This window comes from Tenrec ecaudatus, chromosome 14, assembly GCF_050624435.1.
Source record: "Tenrec ecaudatus isolate mTenEca1 chromosome 14, mTenEca1.hap1, whole genome shotgun sequence".
NCBI classification, from domain to species: domain Eukaryota; kingdom Metazoa; phylum Chordata; class Mammalia; order Afrosoricida; family Tenrecidae; genus Tenrec; species Tenrec ecaudatus.
Window position 1 is genome coordinate 31,064,168 of NC_134543.1, and position 22,156 is coordinate 31,086,323.

General features: G+C 46.2%; 1 protein-coding gene across 1 annotated transcript in view; it reads left to right on the plus strand.

Moving 5' to 3' along the window:
* The first annotated feature begins 11,572 nt into the window (after positions 1 to 11,572).
* HEATR4 (HEAT repeat containing 4) overlaps positions 11,573 to 22,156 on the plus strand; it is a 43,676-nt gene continuing 33,092 nt past the window's right edge. Inside the window, exons 1-6 of the mRNA XM_075531686.1 lie at positions 11,573 to 12,465; positions 13,520 to 13,710; positions 15,603 to 15,743; positions 17,808 to 18,011; positions 18,607 to 18,744; positions 21,467 to 21,646. Of these exons, the coding sequence (XP_075387801.1) occupies positions 11,573 to 12,465; positions 13,520 to 13,710; positions 15,603 to 15,743; positions 17,808 to 18,011; positions 18,607 to 18,744; positions 21,467 to 21,646 (1,747 nt within the window). The remainder of the gene's footprint in view (positions 12,466 to 13,519; positions 13,711 to 15,602; positions 15,744 to 17,807; positions 18,012 to 18,606; positions 18,745 to 21,466; positions 21,647 to 22,156) is intronic.

Consider the following 22,156-nt stretch of genomic DNA (forward strand, 5'->3'; position numbering starts at 1 on the left):
ATCCAGTTTATAGCTAAGAATGGGAAATATGGAGCCCTACCGCACACACACACACACCACCCCACCCCACCCCACCCTAGTGGCTCCGTGGAGGAGAGTTGAGGCGATAGTCTCAGGATGCCCTAAAGAAGGTTACTCTGAGTCAGAATCAACTCGATGGCAGTGGGTTTTTTTATGCCAAGGTCTTTTCTTCCCTTTCACGAGTGTAATGCCTCAACACCCCTAAATTGTATCTAACTTGTATCCTGCCTGGTAAGAACAATAGCACATGCTCTAGCCCAGGAATAACAATTCCTCACATTTATGTAACACTTTGCAGCTTGTACAGAACTTTCACACCCACCTAGTTTGGGACCTCATATTACACTGAGCTAGAACAAGTATTAGATTCTCTATTTTCAGACTGGAAAGCTGAGGTAAAGGGACAGTAAGCCATTTGCACAGGGCAACATGACTAGAAATAAAGAACCTGTCGTCTGCCTTCTAAATCCAGGACAAGCCTCTTTTGATCATACCTTCTAGCCCTTTGTCCTGTTCCCAGGCCCCTTCCAAACATTTATAGCATGTATTTCTTCCTTCTCAACGAGCTATGAACTAAGAGACACATCTGGCTCAAGCAGAGGTTATGTGTCCAGATAATAGCAAATAGAATTTATCGTAACTGATCAGGATAATATGGTATTGGTATTCTTTATGCTTGCTTGGCAGTCTCAAAGGGGTTTTTGTTTTTTGTTTCTTTGTTTTATGTCATAGGCTAAAACAGCAGTTCTCAACCTGTGGGTGGCGACCCCTTTGGGAGTCAAAGGACCCTTTCACAGGGGCCTCCCAATTCATCACAGTAGCAAAATGACAGTTATGAAGTAGCAATGAAAATAATTTTATGGTTGGGGGGTCACCACAACATGAGGTACTGTATTAAAGGGTCGTGGCATTAGGAGGGTTGAGAACCATTGGTTAAAGGGGCTATACCCCAAAAAACTGTGTGCAGTTGTAGAATTTAATGCCTCAGAAACTGTTGTGATGCTGAACACAGCTTAGAAGGGCAGCACTATGGGAAAAGCTCAAGTGTAGAGTAGTCTTCTCATTTCAAAAAAGGTGAAAGGTTGATTGATGACAAACTTCATTCTGGACACCTGTTGACGTCCCCAGTGGACAAAAGTCTCGACATTTGACATTTGTTCTTCCAGATCAGACGAAATCAAGCTTTCTAGTTAGAGGTTCTGAAGAGATTGTGTAACGGTGTGCAACCAAAAAAAGGGCTGGCTTGTGGGTGATGGGAACTGGTTTTGCCACCACAACAAGGCACCTGCTCGTGCAGCCATCTCAATGCACCAGTTTTGGCCCAAAAACAGCATGCCTCTCTTGCCCCAGGCACCGTACTCACCTGACCTTCACGTGATGGAACTTCTTTTTGTTTCCACATATGAAGTGGGACATGACAGGACAGCGATTTGACGATGTAGAAGAGATAAAGAAACAGATGAGGGAGGTGCTGTCAGCCATCCAAACAGATGAGTTCGAAAAAGGTTTCCAAGCCTGGACTCACAGATTTGACAAATGTATAAAGTATAATGGAGAGTAATTTGAAGGTGCTAAGGTTGTTTTACTTTTTAAAAATTAATACAAAGCTTTGAAAAATTCTATTTTGTTTGTTTGTTTGTTTTTTGGTATTCCCTCGTATTTAGGGGCATCTTAGGTCTCTCCATACAGGGAGCTATCTTGGGGCAAAGCCAGTGCTCATGTGTTTCTCACATGTTTATGATTAAAATGTTCTCTGCCTTAGGAGTGTAGATACTAATACACAAATATATTTAAACATTTTTGACCTTGTTATTTTTAGTTAAAATCATCTGCTGAGTTTAATTCCTTTCCACAGCGAGAGTACATAGCAGGAATTCATGGAAGAGTTCACATATGATGGGAGGAAGGACTGAAGCTTCAACTTTGTCTGGGGCAGGATGCATCCCTAAGTGGCCCCCACACAGCTGCTTTTGAACTAAGTCTCCTGTCACGAAAAGCTCTTTAATTAGATTGATAAGGGTCTGGTTGTTCCTGCTATTGCTAGGTGGCATTCAGTTGGCGCTGACTCATAACAATCACGGGTACAACACAATGAAATTCTGCCTGATCCTGCACCATCCTCACGATTATTGGTATGTTTGAGCCCATTGTTGCAGTCACTGAGCCCATTCATCTCACTGAGGTTCTTCCTCTTTTCACTCACCCTCTACCTTGCCAGTGTGATGTCCTTATCCGGAGACTGGTCTCTCCCGGTAACATGTCTAAAGTATGTGACACTAAGTCTCTCCATCCTTGTTTCTAAGGAAAACTCTAGCTACACTTCTTCCAAGACAGATTTGTTTTTCTGGCAGCCCATGGTATTTTCCATATACTTCACCAACACCAAAGCTCACATGCATCAATTCTTCTTCAGTCTTCTGTATTCATTGTCTAACTTTCATATGCAATTGAGGCTACTGAAATTACCATGTCTAGGAGCAGGTACACCTTACTGTCAGCTTTCTTCTTTAACACTTTGAGGCGGTCTTGTGCAGCAGATCTGCTCCATGCAGTTCATCATTTGCAGTTGAATGCTTTTGCACAGTCAACAAAGTACCACTCACTTGATTTCTTGGCTGTTGCTTCCATGCGTGTTGACTGTGGATTCAAGTGCAATGAAGTCCTTGACAACTTCAATCTTTTCTCTGTTTATCATGTGCTTGGCTATTGTTCCAGTTGGAGGATTTGGGGTTTTCTTTACATCGAATTGCAATCCATACTGACGGCTGCAGTCTTTGATCATCATCAACAAGTCCTCCTGGCTTTCAGGAGGACTGCATCTGCATCTTGCAGGTTGTCATCTGCATCTTGCAGGTTGTTGGTGAGCCTTCCTGCAATCCTGATGCACATTCTTCTTCCTCTGCAGATTGAGTAGATATAGCAAAAGGACCCCACCCTGACGCACACCTTCCCTGATGTTAAAGCATGCAAAATCCCCTTCTGTTCAAATGGCATCCTCTTGCTCTGGGAACAGGTTTCATATGAGGACAATTAAGAGTTCTGGAATTCCCATTCTTCACATTATCCATAGTTTATTACGGATATTTAGAAGACAACTATCTGACCAAGCAACTGGAAGAGATTCATGTACGTGCCCACTCCAAAAAAAAAAAAAAAGTGACACAACGGAATGTGAAAATGATCAATGTATATAAAATACAGTTTATTGTGATTCACACAGTCAAATGACTTTGCATGGTCAAACATCTTTGCACAAGTAGATATCTCTCTGGTATTCTCGGTTCCAGCAAAGATCCATCTGACATCAGCAATGATATTCCTCTTGTCACATCTGAATCTAAGTTGAATTTCTGGCAGCTCCCTGCTGATGCACTGTTGCAACAGCTTTTGAATTACCCTCAGCATCATTTTACAGTTCTTATGTTGCTCAATAATTTCCGCATTCTGTTGGGTCACCTCTTTTCAGAGTTGGCACAAATATAATGTCTTCAGTTGTTTAACCAGGTAGCTTTCTTTCAAACGTTTTATCAGAGAAGTCATTGCCTCCAGCGCTCCATAAGCTTGTTGAAGCATTTCAATTGGTATTCGGTCAATTCCCAGAGCTTATTGTTCATTAATGCCTTCATGCAGCGTTGACTTCTTCCTTCATGAGATTAAAAGGTATCATGAGATTAAAAGCTAAAAATAAGTGGTATGAAATAAGAAGGATTTATAAATTCTGGTGATGGTATCCTAGATGGGTCAAGAGAGACTTCTTGGTGCAGGTAGGAATTGAGCTAGGCCTGAAAGGATGCAAAGGACTTGTGTGGAGTATAGAAGGCGGCTTTTTGTTGTTGTTGTTGGTGGTGGTGGTGGTGGTGGTGGTGGTTGCTACAGAAGGAACTGCCACAATGTGGAGGGAGTGTACGTCGACCAGAGCTAACAAGCCCTGGGACCCGGGTCATGTGCCACAGAACACTGGGACATTAAACCCTGGGTCTCCTAGGAGCACAACATGCTCCAAAGGCCCTACCAGAGGGATACAATGTGGAAACGCTACTAGGTGAACTAGGTTCTACCTCAAACACACCTGTCACCCGAGGGTTTAAAACCGAAACTACATCTGTTCTTGATCATGTATTACCTCTTGAAATGGTTGAACATCAACCAATTCTTTCTGATACAGTGACAATGTGCTTCATCCATCTTCCTTGGTGCTTCCTGCAGCATTCACTGTTTTGTTCATTGAATCTTTCAATATTGCAACTCAAAGCTTGAATTTGTCTTCAGTTCTTTCAGCCTGAGAAATGCTGAGTGTGTTCTTCCTTTGTGGCTTTCTAACTCCAGGTCATTTCCTGTGTCATTATAATACTTTGTCTTCTTGAGATACCCTTTGACATTTTCTGTTCAGCTCTTTTACGTCGTCTTTCCTTCCATTCTCATCGTCTACTCTGCATTCAAGGGGAAGCTTCAGAGTGTCTCCTGGCAGCCATTCCCTTTCTTCTTTCTTGCCTTTTTATCACCCTTTGCTTTCTTCATATGTGATTTTCAGATGTTAGCCCACAACTCAGCAGGTCTTCAGTCAGAAGTGTGCAATGCATTAAATCCATACATATACATACATCAATTGTATAAAGCACATCTGCACATTCCCTGCCCCAATCATTCTCAAGGCATTTGCTCTCCACTTAAGCCCCTTGCATCAGGTCCTCTTTTTTTCCCCTCCCTCCCCTTTCCCCCCTCCCTCATGTGCCCTTGGTAATTTATACCTCGTTATTTTGTCATATCTTGCCCTATCCGGAGTCTCCCTTCCCCCCTTCTCTGCTGTCCCTCTCCCAGGGAAGAGGTCACATGTGGATCCTTGTAATCAGTTCCCCCTTTCCAACCCACTCACCCTCCACTCTCCCAACATCGTCCCTCACACCCTTGATCCTGAAGGTATCATCCACCCTGGATTCCCTGTACCTCCATCCCTCATATGTACCAGTGTACAGCCTCTGTCCTATCCAGGCCTGCAAGGTAGAATTCGGATCTTGGTAGTTGGGGGGAGGAAGCATCCAGGATCTGGGGGAAAGCTGTGTTCTTCATCGGTACTACCTCGCACCCTAATTGACCCATCTCCTCTCCTAAATCCCTCTATGAGGGGATCTCCATTGGCCGACACTTGGGCCTTGGGTCTCCACTCTGCACTTCCCCCTTCATTTAATATGGTATATATATATATATATATATATATATATATATATATATATATATATATATATTTATATATATATATACACACATATACACATACATATATATATATATATACACACATATACACATACATACACACACTTATATCTTTTTTTTTTTTTTTGCATGATGCCTTATACCTGGTACCTTGGCACCATGTGATCGCACTGGCCGGTGTGCTTCTTCCATGTGGGCTTTTTTGCTTCTTAGCTAGATGGCCGCTTGTTCACCTTCAAGCCTTTAAGACCCCAGACACTATCTCTTTTGATAGCCGGGCACCATCAGCTTTCTTCACCACATTTGCTTATGCACCCATTTGTCTTCAGCGATCCTATCATGGAGGTGTGCAGACAATGATATGATTTTTTGTTCTTTGATGCCTGGTAACTGATCCCTTCGGGACCACTCGATCACACAGGCTGGTGTGTTCTTCCATGTGGACTTTGTTGCTTCTGAGCTAGATGGCCGCTTGTTTATCTTCAAGCCTTTAAGACCCCAGTCACTATCTCTTTTGATAGCCGGGCACCATCAGCTTTCTTCACCACATTTACTTGTTCACCCACTTTGGCTCCAGCCATTGTGTCGGGAGAGTGAGCATCATAGAGTTCCAATTTAATAAAAGAAGGTATTCATGCATTGAGGGAGTGTTTGAGTAGAGGCCCAAGGTCCTTCCGCCACCTTAATACTTGACCTATACATATAGACACATAGATCTATTTCCCCATCCTCCTATATATATTTGCATGTACATGCCTTTGTCTAGACCTCCATGAATGCCCTTTGACTCCTAGCTCTTGCCTCCATCTCCCTTGACCTTCCTCCTGCCCTACTACCATGCTTCGTCGCCACCTGGGCTAGAGTATACCTCTTCTCTAAGCAACCTTACCCCTGATCATTTCCCACCAGGCCTGCCACTCCCCCTTCTCTACCATTTGGGGTCCCATGTTTTTCCCTTGTCCCTGGGTTTAACACCACTTCCTTACCCCCCCTACCCCCCCACCCCAAGTCCCCCCCGAACTGTCGGTCCCGTTGTTTTTCCTCCACATAGGTCATCCAGCCTGTCCTATTCAGACAGACCTGTGGAGACACTAACATGCACAAAAACAAGACAGAGGAAAACAAAGCAACAGTATGCAACCAGACAACAAAACAACAAAAACAAACCACTGACAAAGAACAGAACAAAACAGTTCACAAGAGAAAAGCTTGTAGTTAGTTCAGGGATCATTTGCTGGCCCTTAGGAGCATTTTCCAGTCCAGTCTGTTGGGGCACCACACCCTGGCCCCAAAGTCCACTTTCAGCATTCCCTGGGGACCTTGCCACTCCATTCCCTTGCTGTTCCGCTGCACTCCCCCAGTGATTTGCCTCGGTGTGGTGGGATCAGGTCTGGTGCAATTCCCACACTGTGTCTCCGGTGCAGTCCCCTGTATCGCCCTTAGTCACTGATTGGCATCATTTCTCATAGTGGGGCCAGCCATGTTGTTCTCTCTGTGGACTGGCTGCTCTACTCAGGAACATCATCATCACGGCCTGGTGGGCCAGGCTGTGCTCCACTCTCTCCTCCTGCCCCTTCATCTTCTCCCGTGTGCTCTGATCAGATATGTTCATCTCCCGGAGCTGCAGAGTCAATGTCGTCCTTTGGAACAAATTCTTTTCGGGGGAGGGGCAGGAATCCACTTAATTTATGGTGCTGGGGCCAGCCTCCCAGACCTCTCCACTGGTTCCCTACTCCACGCCAGGATATTGCATTCACACCTTGCGGCACTGGGTTGAAGTCTGGTCCCACTTTCCCTGTGGAGATATAAACAATACCCTCCCCTTGGGTGGATTAATGCCCCATGACCCCACTCCCCTTTTCTTCCTTGTATTCATCCTTTTGTTTTCCTTTCCCCACCTCCTCCACCATTGTCTACCATGTACATCCCTGGTTTTGGTCTGGTCTCTTCCATACTACACCGTCTTCACCCCTAAAACGTTTGTATACAGTAGCTTTTTTCCCTATGCCACTTTTGCTTTATAAAAAAATTTTTTAATTCTTACCTCAGCGGGCTCATGTTGTACTTGTCCTTTTGTGCCTGACTTACCTCGCTTAGCATGTTAAATCTGTTCTTGTGGTTCTCTCAATCCCGGTGGGAGTATTGCAATCACTCAAAATCCTTAATTCTTGGTTAGTGTTGGATGGTAAGTGGATCAAGTTTAAGGTCAATTTTCAGTTGTGGCTGAAGCTTCCTCTTGATGATACCATTTTCTTATAGAAAATGGGATACAAATATTTAACAAATGGGACAAGGTTCCTAACATGGACCTGCCTTCTCTCAAGGGAGTTCCTAACCTTCCACTGCACAGGGCACTGCTCCAGGAAAATAACTCATGACCAGCCTGCTACCTTTCACCTAATTTTTCCAGTCCAACTTTTTAAATACCACACGCCCTTGTAATGATATAGCCTTCAGGATTAAAAAGAGGCAGAGGAACTAAATTTAGTTTTATGTGCATAAAAGCCCTGAATGGGTATCATTGTCATCATGGTGACTGACTTTGGGTGAAGTTGTCAACTTTATCTTAGAGACATCTGGATGAATGCTGGGCCTTATCAAGAAGAAGCACATTAGAGATCAAATTTAATAAATCACACTCTTAAGGAGAGAAGGTACTAGGCTGAGCCTCAAGAAGGAAAGAAAATTGAGCCTGATTTGGTCTGCAGGGACGGTGTATGCTCAGGGCAGGAGTTGGCAATAGGTAAGACGGGGCACCGAATTTGGTCTCACCTTGATCCTGTGTGAAGAGGCTTACCTGCCCCTGAGCTTGGGTCAAAACCAGTGTGGGATGGAGGGTGAGTGCGATGGAGCTGACTCTGACAGACTAGGTTTGAAGACTGACTCCTCTACTTAGGGGCTATGTAACAATTTATCTACCCCTCTGAGCCTCAGCTTTTCCCCACAGGAAATAAAATCAAATGCTTCCCTGTGTAATGCCATAGTGCCTGGCAAAAACACTCAAAACCAAACACAACCATTGAGTCGATGCCAACTCACAATGACCCTATAGGACAGGGTAGAACTGCCTCTGTGAGTTTCTGAGACTGTAACTGTTTATGGGTGTAGAAAACCCCATCTTTCTCCCTGTCAACATGTCCCTAAATATCAGTTGTCATTATTATTAGGCACAGGGAATTCTTCAGAAGGAAAACAAACAGACAAAACATCACAAAGTCAAACACCGAATCTCAGCATTTGTTCTCTACAGTGTTTCCTGTACTAGTTAAACCTGGGAACAGTCAACCAATAGTTAAGGAAGAGCTAGGTGGCTTACCCACGTAATGAAATGTTCTGCCGCTGGGGAAGATTTCCCATGGAAGCCTATGTAGCAACCAGTGCAGGTGAGTCTGAAGGACAGAAGAGACGAGAGAAGTGGGCTTTGTGCAGAATACTTAGTCAGATGACAGCAATGTGAGGTGTCATGAGATTAACAGTTAAAAATAAGTGGTATGGAATAAGAAGGATTTATAAATTCTGGTGATGGTATCGTATCCTAGATGGGTCAAGAGAGACTTCTTGGTGCAGGTAGGAATTGAGCCAGGTCTGAAAGGATGCACAGGACTTGTGTGGAGTATAGAAGGCGGCTTTTTGTTGTTGTTGTTGTTGTTGATGGTGGTGGTGGTGGTTGCTACAGAAGGAACTGCCATAATATGGAGGGAGTGTACGTCGACAAGAGCTAACAAGCCCTGAGACCCAGGTCATGTGCCACAGAACACTGGGACATTGAACCCTGGGTCTCCTAGGAGCACAACATGCTCCAAAGGCCGTACCAGAGGGATACAATGTGGAAACGCTACTAGGTGAACTAGGTTCTACCTCAAACACACCTGTCACCCGAGGGTTTAAAACCAAAACTACATGGTATGTGAAGAAGCAGAAGATAGCTATATCAAGAGTTCTGAACTCTTAGTAGGCAGACTAACAATTGCCTACGACTTCAATGCCCTGCTTGCTGTATTAAGATATGTACGACTCATATTATTCTGGCAGACCCGTGTGTGACATTGTTAGTGAATATTATCGTAAGTTTTACCTGACCACCCACTCCCATTGTTTGTGTAACTAGTGTCCAGTCACGTAAGAATTTATTCTGTGTAAGTCAATAATTCATGGATTGCCATTAGTAGTTAGCCTAAGCTTATTCAACCTCCCTTTCTCAATAGTGTTTTAAAACCATTACCATGGGCTAAATCAATGACACTATAAACAGAAGGACCTTCTGCTCCAAGGAGATGATCAATAAGTTTATCTCTCATAAAATAACAATGACGTCTTTAAAGTGAACCAGAGGTAGATAGGAAACATGGATTCAGGACTAGATTTTGAGCTGCACTTAATCCTAGCTCCAATTTAAGAACAATTAGTTTGTGTGACACGGCCCTGCTCGATACTCGCCCTCATGAAGGAAGAAACATGGAAGACACAAGTGCCATAGCAAAGTGTGGTGAAGACATTGGGTGGTCCTTGGCTATTGGAAAAAATCATAACTGAAAAAAAAAGAATGGTAGCTGGGGTCTTGAAGGCTTGCGTTCAAACAAGCAGCCATCTAAGTAGGATGTCAACTAAGCCCACATGCTAGAAACACACCAACATGCATGATCCAAGAATCATAAATGATATCATCCAAATCCAAAGGCGGGAATAGTATCAGGGGATACATCGTAAGATTCTGGTTTTCAGAAGGCTATGGATGACAGTGGGAGCCCAAAATATATTCGCAGGATCTTCCAGTGATTTCCCTCTGACCATAATTGAGGGATGGGATAACCTGGTTATCAGACGGAGAATATTGTAGAGATGACGATAGCAGATTAAAATGATAAATCTGATAGAATGGTTAAAACCTTGTCATTTGATCTCCCTTTTGATACACGTTGTACTTGATCTGATATTTAATATTTTCTGTGGTTTTTTTATATTAGGGTTTATCTTTATTGTAACTTATCATTGTTGGTGGCCTTCTTGACTCTGCTATATATTTTTATACATTTTTCAGTATATGAAGCCCAGGATGGATGAACAGTTCCTGGGGGATATGACAAGAGAGGTAGGGGTGGGGGGGTAATGAGGAGCTAATATCAAGGAGTACAAGAAGGCATAAAATGTTTTGAAAATATATAAGCGTTATATGAGTCCCTAATAAAATGTTTTAAAAAACAAATATAAAAATGTTTTGAAAATTATTGTGGTAGCAATTGTACAACACTATTTCCATAAAGATTTACAGCCTCAGAAACCCTTTAGAGCAGTGTTTCTCCACTTTCCTAATGCCACAACCCTTTAATACAGTCTTCATGTGGTGGTGACCCCCGCAACCATAAAATTATTTTTGTTGCTATTTCATAACTGTAATTTTGCTACTGTTATGAATCGGGTGACCCCAGTGAAAGGGTCGTTTGACCCCCCCAAAGGGGTCTCAACCCACAGGTTGAGAACCACTGCTTTATAGGCTCACGGTGAGTCAGAATCGACTGGAGGCAGTGGGTAAATTGTACACCACTACTTGATAGGACTGAACTATTGACTGTCCTAATAAAATGTTTTTTAAGATGATTTAATCTCACAAACGAATTTTACTAAAATAAGTACTCCTCATTGCAAAAAGAGAGAGAGGGAGACAGAGAGAGAGGGCTAGTAGACTTATCTAGCTCAAGCAAAAGCACGTGTCAAGACAAGGTCATAAACGGGGGTCACATTCATGAAGTAATAACCCTGAATGACAGGCCAAATTGTTTTAATTTAATGTTGCAAGCGTTTTGAACATAGCAGAAGCACCTGAGGAGACATTGCAAATGTGAGAGACTACTGACAATCCATCATCTCTCTCCAGGAGCTCAGTGTCTGAACTTTGGGACAAGTTGGAGGCAAGGGTCTGATCCAAGATGCGAGGAATATTTAGAATATTAGCACCATCTCTTTCTTTTGTCTTCTCATCCCCATGGCTTTCCACATCCACCTCGCCCGTGATCCTCTTCCCACACGGATATGGGCTACCAGTGTCTGCTCCCCTGGGGGGATTCCGTGGGGTAGGGGTGGGCTGCTAACCAAAAAGTCTGTGGTTCAAGCCCTTCAGCTAGCGCACAGGAGAAAGATGAGGCTGACTGCTGCCATTGAGATTGACAGCCTCAACAGCCCAACAGAGAGGGTCCCTATGAGTCAGAAGCCACTGCAGACAGTGGGTTTGATGTGATGGCTGTGTTTGGTGTAGGGCTCTTCTCATCAGTCCCTCTCATCCCCTTAACAGGTGCCCGCTCACGCATCCAAGGCTTGCTCCCAGCTGTTGCTGGGAAACAGGATGAGCCAGACCTCAAAGGGAAAGCCCTGTCTCCCCCACCGCCTCCATCAGTCCCTCCCCGCTCGGCTGAGATGGGGCATGCTTTTCTGGCGCGTGAGGCCGGGAGACCAGGCTGAGTGCACGTCAGTCGCCAGGGTGCCCCCAGCCTTCCGCTTCGGGCCGCAGCACTGTGTGCGCCTCAAGCACCAGTATGTGAGAAAGGCTGCTGCGGACCTCACCTTCTCCCAGGAAGTGGTATGGCAGCGAGGGCTGCCCAGCGTTCCCTACAGCCAGTGCACCTTTGACCACATCTACAACACGGACACCATCATCCAGCCTCCCAACGCCAGGAAAACTCAGCCCGGGAAAAGTCATCCCAGGAAACCCATCAGCTTCCGGGTCTTGGACTCCTCAGGGCCCTCGGCAAAGGTCATCTCTCAGGCTGTGAAGCCGAAGGGTCCTGCCCATCTTAAAAAGAAGCTCAAGAAATCAAAGGTAGCCAGCACTGTCCAGGAAAAGTCTCCCGGCCTTCAATCCGATAAGGAACCATCTCTGCTGGGCTTGGCATCCTCTCCAGATGTGGACCTGGAAGAGAGACAAGTCTGGCTTTCGCCTCAGGAGAAGGAGACCAGAGCCTGGGAGGCTCTCATGCTTCAGCAGCTGAACCAGCGCACGGCCCGGTGGATCCTGAACAAGCGTCCGCTGAGGCCCGGAGTGTCCCCCAACAAGTGGCAGAGCTTCCTGCATCAGCAGTATGACTGGAGCCACATCCGGGATGAGCTCACCTCCACCAGTGACCTGGAGCTCCTGGATAAGCTGGAGGCGGAGGAGGCAGCAGAGTTTGAGGGCAGAAGTGTCCCTGAGCCCAAGCAGGAGAAAGAAAAGCCAGAGCTCTTGCTTCCCGTTTACTACAGGTAGTCTGGCCCAGGCCTCGGGCATCCCTTAAGCATGCTGGATCCCCTTCAAGGGCTCCTGGGTGGGTTCTTATGCCTCATTTCTGAATGTGCTCATCAATCCCACCTGTACTCTTCCACCACCCACCTGGTCTCCATGGGAATTCCTTATAGGAAGGTTCCTCAACCTGCCTTGTGCACTGGAGGATGTGCACGAGATGCCACTAGCCCCCTGCAGACGCCTACCTGAAAGAGATCCATTTTCAAGTCTTCCAGCTAACTTGGCTATCTGGCTGATTCAGTTACTTCCAGGGGCTGGCAGAAATACATCCTTATGGTGAGAGCAAGGCATAAAGACTTCGTGCCTCTGAGATTAGGTCTTGCATTGCTTCGAATAAGAAACCAGGGTGACCTTGACTAGAAAACCAACCAGCAGCAGGGAGTAAGCCAAATGGGCGGCTAGGGTGGGACTGCTTAGCCTGGCTCAGTCTCAGAGAGTGTTGCTTTCTCATACGTGGCTACCGCCATGAAAATACCAGAGCGGTTATAACCCTGCAATTCCCCAACTGAGCTCCCACGAGGTGGAAATCCATTTATGTATTCATTTATTGAACAGCTAGACACTGCGTTCCAGCTCCTTGTCCGAGAGACACTGGGCGCTGGCAGTACAACGTAAATGCGAAAGGCCTGGCTCCATCGTTTCATTCCGTTTTCCCCAAAGGCTTTTTGAAGCCCCCTTACAACCCCCCACACAATAGACCAAGTGAGATCACCTAGGAATTAAGGGCCCTTCCCAAGGACATGCAAGCCCTCAGGGTACCCACATCACAGAAAGGCTCTGCGGGGCGCGGGGCCACACTGGCACGCCACCCAGTGGCTACAGAACAAATAACTCCTTTCGTGGAGAAGGAAAGTGGCCGTTGACAGGCTCTCTGACAGCGCCATATTCTGCTGGCTTTGGGGACAAGTTAAGCATACTTATTCTCGGGATGTTCTGGTATGGGCTGAGCTTAAAAAGGGGATGGGTCCCACCTTTACCTTCCCTCCCATCTTCCCTGCTCTTACCCCTACCAAGACTGCCCGGGTGCTTGCCACAAGCGCAGACAAGTGAAACGGTGCCTGGGGCCAACAAGACTGCTGAGGACATCAGTGTGACACCAGGAAACTACCTGTCCCCAGACCAGAGCCACTACAGGCAGGTGAACCCCCGAGCTGGCAAGTTTGCTTACTCCACGGCCAACACCTTTGAACAGGAGATTTACTTTGGTAATAGAGCTGGGGTCCTGGGGGGGTGGGGGAAGCGCGGAAGTAGGGCCGGGGAGGTGGGAGGCAGTTGGGGGAGGGGCATGGCGGTGGTTCATGGCTTGTCTCTGGATGCACCCTTGGGTGTGGATGTCAATGAGAAAGACATGGGCCTGAGGGCCTGGGCGGTCATGCCCATGCTATCAGTGCTGGAGTTGGGGGAAGTAGGCAGTAACTGGCTGAAGAGGAAACTATTTCCCCTCCTCCCCCTTTCTCTAGCCTTCTCCTTTCCTAAGCAGGCTGGCATTACGTAGTAGGCAGGGTTTGGTTTGTGAAACAGCTGCCCTCTTCTCTAGCCCCTCTACCTCTCCTCTGTCCACCCTTCTCTCTTCTGTCACCTTGAGCTATTGCCTGACGGAGGTGTCACGTGGAGGGGAAAACATGGGCTTTACAATCGGGCAGATCTGGGTTTGAATTCTGGTTTGGCCACTTCCCAGTAGTTGGCAGCAAAGAATCCCTTGGAGCCTGATTGGCTAGTAAGGAGCATGTGAATGCTTTTGACTGCTTCTTGACCACCGCCTGGCACCTCGTAGGGCTCAATAAATGCCCGCTACCTTCCTCCCACAGGAGTCCTGGTGGTGTAGTGGGGATGCCTTGGGCGGCCTACTGCAAGATCAGCAGTTCAAAACCACCAGCCGCCCCACAGGAGAGAGAGGAAGCTTTTCACTCCCATAATGTCTCAGAAACCCAAGGAGGGTCTCTGTGAGTTGGGTTTGATTGGACCATAGTTGATTTTGATGGTTTTTTTTTTGGTCCCTTCCCAACTTGTGATCCTTGACAGCAGTCTGTTCCTAAAGTGGATGATTCCGCCCTCCTGGAGGTGCTGGGACAATCCAGGGAGGCTGCAAGAGCAGGGAAGGAAGGAAGGAAGGAAGGAAGGAAGGAAGGAAGGAAGGAAGGAAGGAAGGAAGGAAGGAAGGAAGGAAGAAAGGACCTCACTACCGTCAATGCCAATTTGTGGCATTGAAAACAGTACAACTGCCCCTGTGGGTTTCTGAGACTGTAACTCTTTACAGGAGTAGAAAGCTCCTTCTTTCTCTCAGAGCAGCTGGTGGTTCTGAACTGCTGACCTTATAGTTAGCAGCCCACCGTGTGACCACTGCATCACCAGGGCTCCTTGTCATAGCAGTTACGTACCCTGTTTCCTAGATGATGGATCTAGCAGGAAAGGGTTTAATTGCCGGGAGGGAGGCGGGCGCTGACTCCCCCTTTCTTTCTCTGAAAAGGGGGCAGGTCAGCCAACTCAATCTGGGAAGGCATGCTTTGCAGCCTTTTCTAGGGCTGCACCTTCCAAGTTGTTTCTCCTTCCTTGACCTCATCCTGCTCTTAAACTGCTGTCAGTGAAAAGTCTCTTAAAAGTGTTTAAGAGGGAGGGAGGAGTAGGGAGGGAGAGGGGGAAATGAGCTGATATTAAGGGCTCAGGTAGAAAGCAGATGTTTTGAGACTGGTGATGGCAACAAATGTACAAATGTGCTTGACACAATGCATGTGTGTATGGATTGTGGTGAGAATTGTACGAGCCCCAATAAAATGATTTAAAACAAACGTGTTTTAACAACATAGAGTGAGGTACTCGTGGCTGATAAAAGATGAACTAGGGAGTCTTTCTTAAGTACCTAGCTCCTCAGAGGGGACAGTGACTGTAAGCTAAGTAGGTTTCGCCTTCCTGATGGAAAACATCACCGTGGAGGCTCTTAGGAGTCCATGAGCAGTTTCTAAGAGCCCACCAATGGCGACTCCGCAGAAGGATGCGCCACCGTGTGGTGGTCAGGAGTCACAGGGACTGACAGCAGAACACCCAGTAAGAGGGGTAAGAAGGAGGTGCTGGGGCCCTCAATAGTTTTGTCTGTCCACAGACAATGTCCAGATCGTTCAGAAGGCTGGTGCCAAGAGAGACCAAATTTTCCTGGAAAATTCCAATCAGTACAGCAAGCAGCTGCGGAAGGTCTTCCCTGAAAGCCCAGAAAAGTGGAGCTCCCAACCAGTTCCTGAAGCACGTAAGCCGGAAGCTGGGCATGGGGGCAGTGATGGATGTGCGGCTGCTTCTTTACGGTCCTGACTACTACTTCCTTAAGGTCATGGGCTAGGGTCTCACCGCCTGCTAGGGGAGTCCCTCCCTACCAATGAAAAGTGGTCCCCTACAAAGTAGCAACTGTTAAACTACAGAGAGTCCAATGAGGTATCCTTTCCGTTGACAGCTCAGCGCAACCAGGTGGCTTCGGGTCATGACTGACGAATAAGGAAGGTCACATCTCAAATACTTCCAGGGGATGTCAATCCCCTGGCCCGGTCCCACCTGCGCTGCCCATTCCTCTCAGACTGCCTCTGCCTCCTTAGTCTCCACCCAAGCCCATTTCACCTCAGGTCCTAGGGCCCTCCGCTCAGACGCTGAGAAGTCTATGGCTTCTCATTCTGTAAGGCACATGGGAAGGGAGCAAGACTTGAGCTCCTAAAGCAAGATGCACGTATCCTTCCAGACACTGTGTCTCCATTTCTCACTACCTCATTATTCGGATGGGCTCCCTGGTACGTAAAACTTACAGTAGTGACACCGTCTTGTCTTCCGCGGCCCCTACTCTCCATCTCTCTAGTGCTGCCTGGTTAGACAGCAGTCACCGGGCAAGGGGGTGCTAGTGGAGGCAGCTCTAGGCAGCTCCCCCATGTTCACGCCCTCTCCTACTCTGGATGCCAACAGGCCTCAGGGCAGGTCCTATAAGTCGCCTTCCTGGGTGTTAGCTGCTTCATTAAACTGGAGAAACTCCTTCCTACAGTAAGGCCCTGTGTGAGTGGCAATTGGAAGAGTTATTCTATCCGCGATCTGAGCTAAAACGGCCTGGGGTCTCCTCGCCCTCTGTGAAGTGCAGGGCCCACGTAGCTCAAAAGAAAAAACAAAGATTCCGAGCCAATATACAGGTGTCTGAATTGCAGTGACATTGTAATAAACAGAAATGGTTGAGAACCTCAGGCTGATGGGCAAGGCATGGCAAGCAGTGATGTTAGCAAGGTGGGGGCGGGTTCCTCCTCCTCCACCAGCTTCTTGTCTGAGGAGGCTTTCTGAGCTCTCGGAGATCCCAGAGGCCACTGAGTCCAGAACACAAAACTATCTAATGATATTTTTAAAGGTTTTTTTTTTGGACACAATCCACAGCTCATACACAATTCAATAGTAAGAAGTGCTGTACAATCATTAGCATTTCAATGTTAGAATCTTTTCTTCTTTCTTGTACTCCCTGTTATTAGCTCCCCACTTTCCCCCAGCCTCCCTGCCATATATATATATATAAAACTATTTTTATATATAACTATTTTATATAACCACTCTATGTGCAGCCATCACAGTGTTTATATGATATTTACAATTTCCTTTCTTGTTCTGAAATTTGTTGTCGTAACTTGGAAGATTTTTCGAATTCAGCGGCTTGTAGAACCATTCCTCTCTCACAATTCAAAACATTAAAAAAGACCATCTAGTTCATCTGTTAGGAATCAGTGGCAAACTACCCATGATTGGTGCTATGTCAAATGTTAAATATCTTCCGAGCAAACCTTGTTACATACGATGTGGTGGTTACACGTTAGGCTGCTAACCACAGGGTCCACAGTTCAAAACCACCAGCTGCTCCTCAGGAGAAAGATGGCGCTTTTGACTCATGTAAAGAGTTCTAAGTTCAGAAACCCACAGGGACAGTCCTACCCTGTCCTATAGGGTGGCTGTCAGAATTGGCTCGATGGTAGTGAGTTTTGGGGATGCTCCTGGAGATTTATTTAACTTCTAAAAGGGTTTGTACAGATTGCACTTCCCCTCATCATCATGGCGGTATCATCCTTGAACCCCTCTCCCTCCCCACCATGGCTTTGTCATTTCTGTAGTCAGGACTTCGCCTAACTCTCCACTGGGCTTATATACCCAACTCCGTCTATAATCATGGGAAAATGTACTCTCTAGAGTTTGGTGGTCCTTGGTGTTGGCCAGGTGGAGGAGAGTGACACAGCTGGAGAGGCTAGGTGGCAGGGCTTAGGGCACTGGGGTGAGAGGATCTGACACTGCCATCTTATTACAGCTTGTAGGCCCATGAAAGGGGGTGTGCGCTGGGCCGCTTTGCCCATCCCAGCCAAGAATCTGCTGCTGAATGAGGGTAAACAGGACACCTACCCAGAGTTCGGGAGATTACGGATGCAGGCAAAGACACTGACAGAGAACATGACCTGGCAACTGACGGTCCTGCGGAGGATGCTGCACGAATGGAAGACGGCCTGGTCTCTAAGTAAGTGAAGGGAGGTCCCGGGGCATTGGTATGTGTTTCAGAGGGGGTGGTCTCACCATGGATTAATGCGTCTCCATCTTTTAAAATCCCTCCCTCACCAAAACTGCCTGAGTTTTGCAGTGTTGTCAGATGAATGCTCACATATCTGGGTGCTTCCAGCAAGTGTAGCAGACGCACATCATATCCCGTGAGACTTCAGTCATTTGTGGAAACTCACAACCCTGAGAACTAGGAAGGGACCCCATCTGATTCATCTTTGGAACTTTATGCTCAGTAAATTATGCATAAAAGGCAGGATGGAAAAATGCTGCCCAAGCAATGGAAATGTTGCGACCAAAAGAAACCATCAAGAACTTAACACAGAGAGATAGGCTATGAGAGAGAATTGAGAGAACGTTCCATTTGGGAACTGAAAGGGTCCGTAGAGACCAGAGAGATACCACCCCCAGGGATTCCATCTCTAGCACTCTCTGTTGTTCGGAAGTGGTGTTCGGCTTGAATATTGTGCTGGGGAAATGTGACTGCGTGTCACCTGTCTGCAGCCAAGCATCTCATTCTAATCACGTGGCTCTCTTTCATTCCCGCGCTGCACCAGTCATCGAGTGGTCCCATCAGACAGTGGAGGGCCTGCATCGGAGCTTGACAGGCATGCACGATGACATTCGGATCCAAGCCATCATCACATGTGCCATGGCAGCGCTGGAGCGGCCCCGAATTGCCACCCACCAGGAGGGCTTAGGTGAGAGCCAGGACCGGACAACTTACACGCAACTCAGAGTGCCACAAAACACTGAAATAGGTGGGGACCTCAGAGCTTATCTGAGATCACTTCCCATGTGGCCATCAAGACCCAGAGTGGGGCCTGATTTACTCGGCCAAATTAGCACAGATTAGTCCTGGTGGCCCTGCCAAATAAGTGTCGGACAGCTCACCACAGGACTGGTGTGTCAAATCCACCAGTCCCTCCTCTGGAGAAAGATGAGGCTTTCTGCCTTCATAAAGCTTTACAGCCTCCGAAATCCTGTATGGGTTGCCAGGTAACAGAATCAACTTGAAGAGAGTGGGTACTGTTAGCCACAGAGGGCGGTACAGATGGTTAATGTGCTCCCTGCTGCTAACCAAAGGGTGGGTAGTTCAAGTCCTCCCAAGGGTGCCTCCAAAGACCGCTCTGAAGATCTCCTGAAGACTCGGCCGAGGAAACATCCTGTAGAGCCCATCTCTACTCTGACTCGCACAGGGTTGCCAGGAGTCAGCGCTACCTTGGTGGCAGCCGGTTAAGTTTTGCTTTCTCAGCAAGAGAGATGAAATACAGATGATGAACAGAGATGATTAAAACCCCTGGGCTCTGGTCCAATGCCTTTTGTGTGCTCTGTGGTTTATAGAGAAGTTCATATTTTCCACTTTGAGATAATACAGTTCTAGTCAAAAAGTATGAAGGGACTCCCAAGAGTTCATTGGAAAATGGAATGAAATGATGATGGAAATTTTCCCATGAAATTTCTGTAACCCCCTTGTCCATTTAAAGAAACACTGCCCCTCGGATTGCATTTCAGCTCTTCCCATGTCAGCGTGGCGCCCTGGTGACACGGGTGTTATGCGTTGGGCTGCTAGCCTCATGGCTGACAATTCAAAGCCATTCCTCCAGAGCTGAGGCTCTCTAGTCCCATAAAGAGTTACATCTTGGAAATCCACAGGGGGAGTTCCACCCTGTCCTATGAGTAGGCATTGACTCCATGGTAGTTGACTTTCTTGCGTTTCCTTTCGTAACACCATCAAATTTAGTATGTCCCAAACTGAACTCAGTTTCGGAGCTAGATCCCAGAAAGTCATTTTGAACAATTCCTTGCTTGCTTCATAATCAATTCATCAATTTCTTTTGCTTCTCCTTCCTAAATTGTTCATTTTCCCTCCGGAATGACAAAAATGTTATTTTTAGTAAATATATATATATACGCATACTATATATGGGTATGTATGTGTGTAGTCCTTTAACCTCTTCCCCATCTCTCATTCCACCCTCAAGGTAATGTTTATAGTTTGGTATATTCTTCTACATCTTTTCCTTCATTCTTATAAACATATGGCAACTATGTATGTGGGCATCTTTTCTATTTATGACAAAAATGGGGACTGAGAATTTTCAATTGCTAATTTCCTCATTTAATTTATGGATATGATGAGCTCTGTTGCTAAATTTTTAAATAAATTCTACCAGAGGATAATGTATTATTATTATTTTATAACTCTCCTGGGTTTGATTTGTTAATATAATTCCTAATTACTTTCATAAATGAAATTAGCATATAGTTCTGCTTTTACTTAGACTATTTTTGTTAAGTTTTTGTTTTTAATAGCTTTGAAACATGAATTGAAGGCTTCATTTTTTATATTGTTTTATTAGGAACTCAGACAACTCTTATCACAATCCATACATACATCAATTGTGTAAAGCACATTTGTACATTCATTGCCCTCATCATTCTCAAAACATTTGCTCTCCACCTAAGCCCCTGGCATCAGGTCCTCACTTTTTCCCCTCCCTCCCTGATCCCCCCTCCCTCTTGAACCCTTGATAACTTATAAATTATTATTTTGTCATATATTACATTGTCCAATGCCTCCCTTTACCCACTTCTCTGTTGTCTGTCCCCCAGGGAGGGGGTTATATGTAGATCCTTGTAATGAAGGCTTCATTTTTACCAATAGTCTATAAATCCTTTGAAACAGAAAAATAGATTTTCCGTTATTAGCTATAAGCAGTTAAATAAACAAAATTTCTCATCCACAAGAGCTTTAACATTGTAATCTACTGAGGAACTAGTTTTACAAGGCAAAGAACCCAGGTTATAAAAACTGTGAAATCCTACGGGAAACACTTGAGTGCTATCTCAGACCCTAACTACCATAGGTTACTGCTATTTCTCTCTGAGTAAGGATCCTTGGTAGTGCAGTGGTTAAATGCTGGACTACCAACTGGAATGTTGGTGGTGCCAAGCCCTCGGCCGTTCTGTGGCAGAAAGATGTGGCAGGCAGCTTTTCAGATGACCACAAAAATCCAACCCACTCTATCAACTTGCTTCTGACTCACAGTAACCCTATAGTGGAGCTGCCCAGTAGGGTTCCCAAGGCTTCTTACAAAAGCAGTCCTCCACAGCTTTCTCCCACGGAGTAGTTGGTGGATTTGAATCCGCCGCATTAGCAGCCAGCCTAGGACTGTAAGCACTATACCATCAGGGGCTCCCTCTGGAGAGATTTCAGCCTGGGAAACCCTGTCAGGCAGTTCTGCGGAGTCCTTGGGGGCTTGTCCTGAGCTGTAAAGTCCTGCCGGATGCTGGAGCGTAGCTAACAACTGTCACTTTCAGTAGCAGTATGAACCTGCCCCTCCACCCAGAGCTAGCTGGCCAACATGTGGCACAAGGAAGGAAGCTGAGAGAAAAGCTTTCTTTTGCTCACAGATGGAAAGACTGTGGATGACACAATCGTTCAGGACTTACCAGAGGCTCTACAGCCCCCACTGATGGCTGCTCTTTGTGACAAGAATGTCAACGTGCAGATGGCCGCCGCGCTGTGCCAGTACGCCATCCAGTCTCATAATCCCCTGGCCCGGGACATCATGCAAACTGCCCTTTTGAAGGGTGAGTAGCTCCTTGTTGTTTCTGACCAGGGAGTCGGAGGAGAAGAGAGACAAACTGGCTTTCCCCAGTCTGGGCCTTTCCATTGATGTCTGCCTTCCCGGAGGTTTGGGTTTGTAAGTGGAAGAATGGGCAGATCTTTCTTCCAAGGAGCTTGTACCAGAGGGACACTGTCCAAGTGGAGCCTGTGACATAACAGCCGGATAAAACTAACCACTGCATTTCACTGAAACCTGTACTCCCCGTCCAAAGCACCTTGTTTCTCAAAGCATGTTTTTAAAAATTGATGTGTGATGATTGTAGAATGGATCAGGTATCCAATACATGTTAAACTGATTTTCTCAACAGGAAAAGAATCAGTTTACACCTTCACCAGCACTATGTGAACATGACCTTTCCTGGCCCTCTCCATCCTGCGTTATTTCTTTAAAACTTTTATTTTGTTGCTCAGAATATACACCCAAACACACCAATTAGATAGTTTCTATATGAACAATTCAGTGACAGCGATTA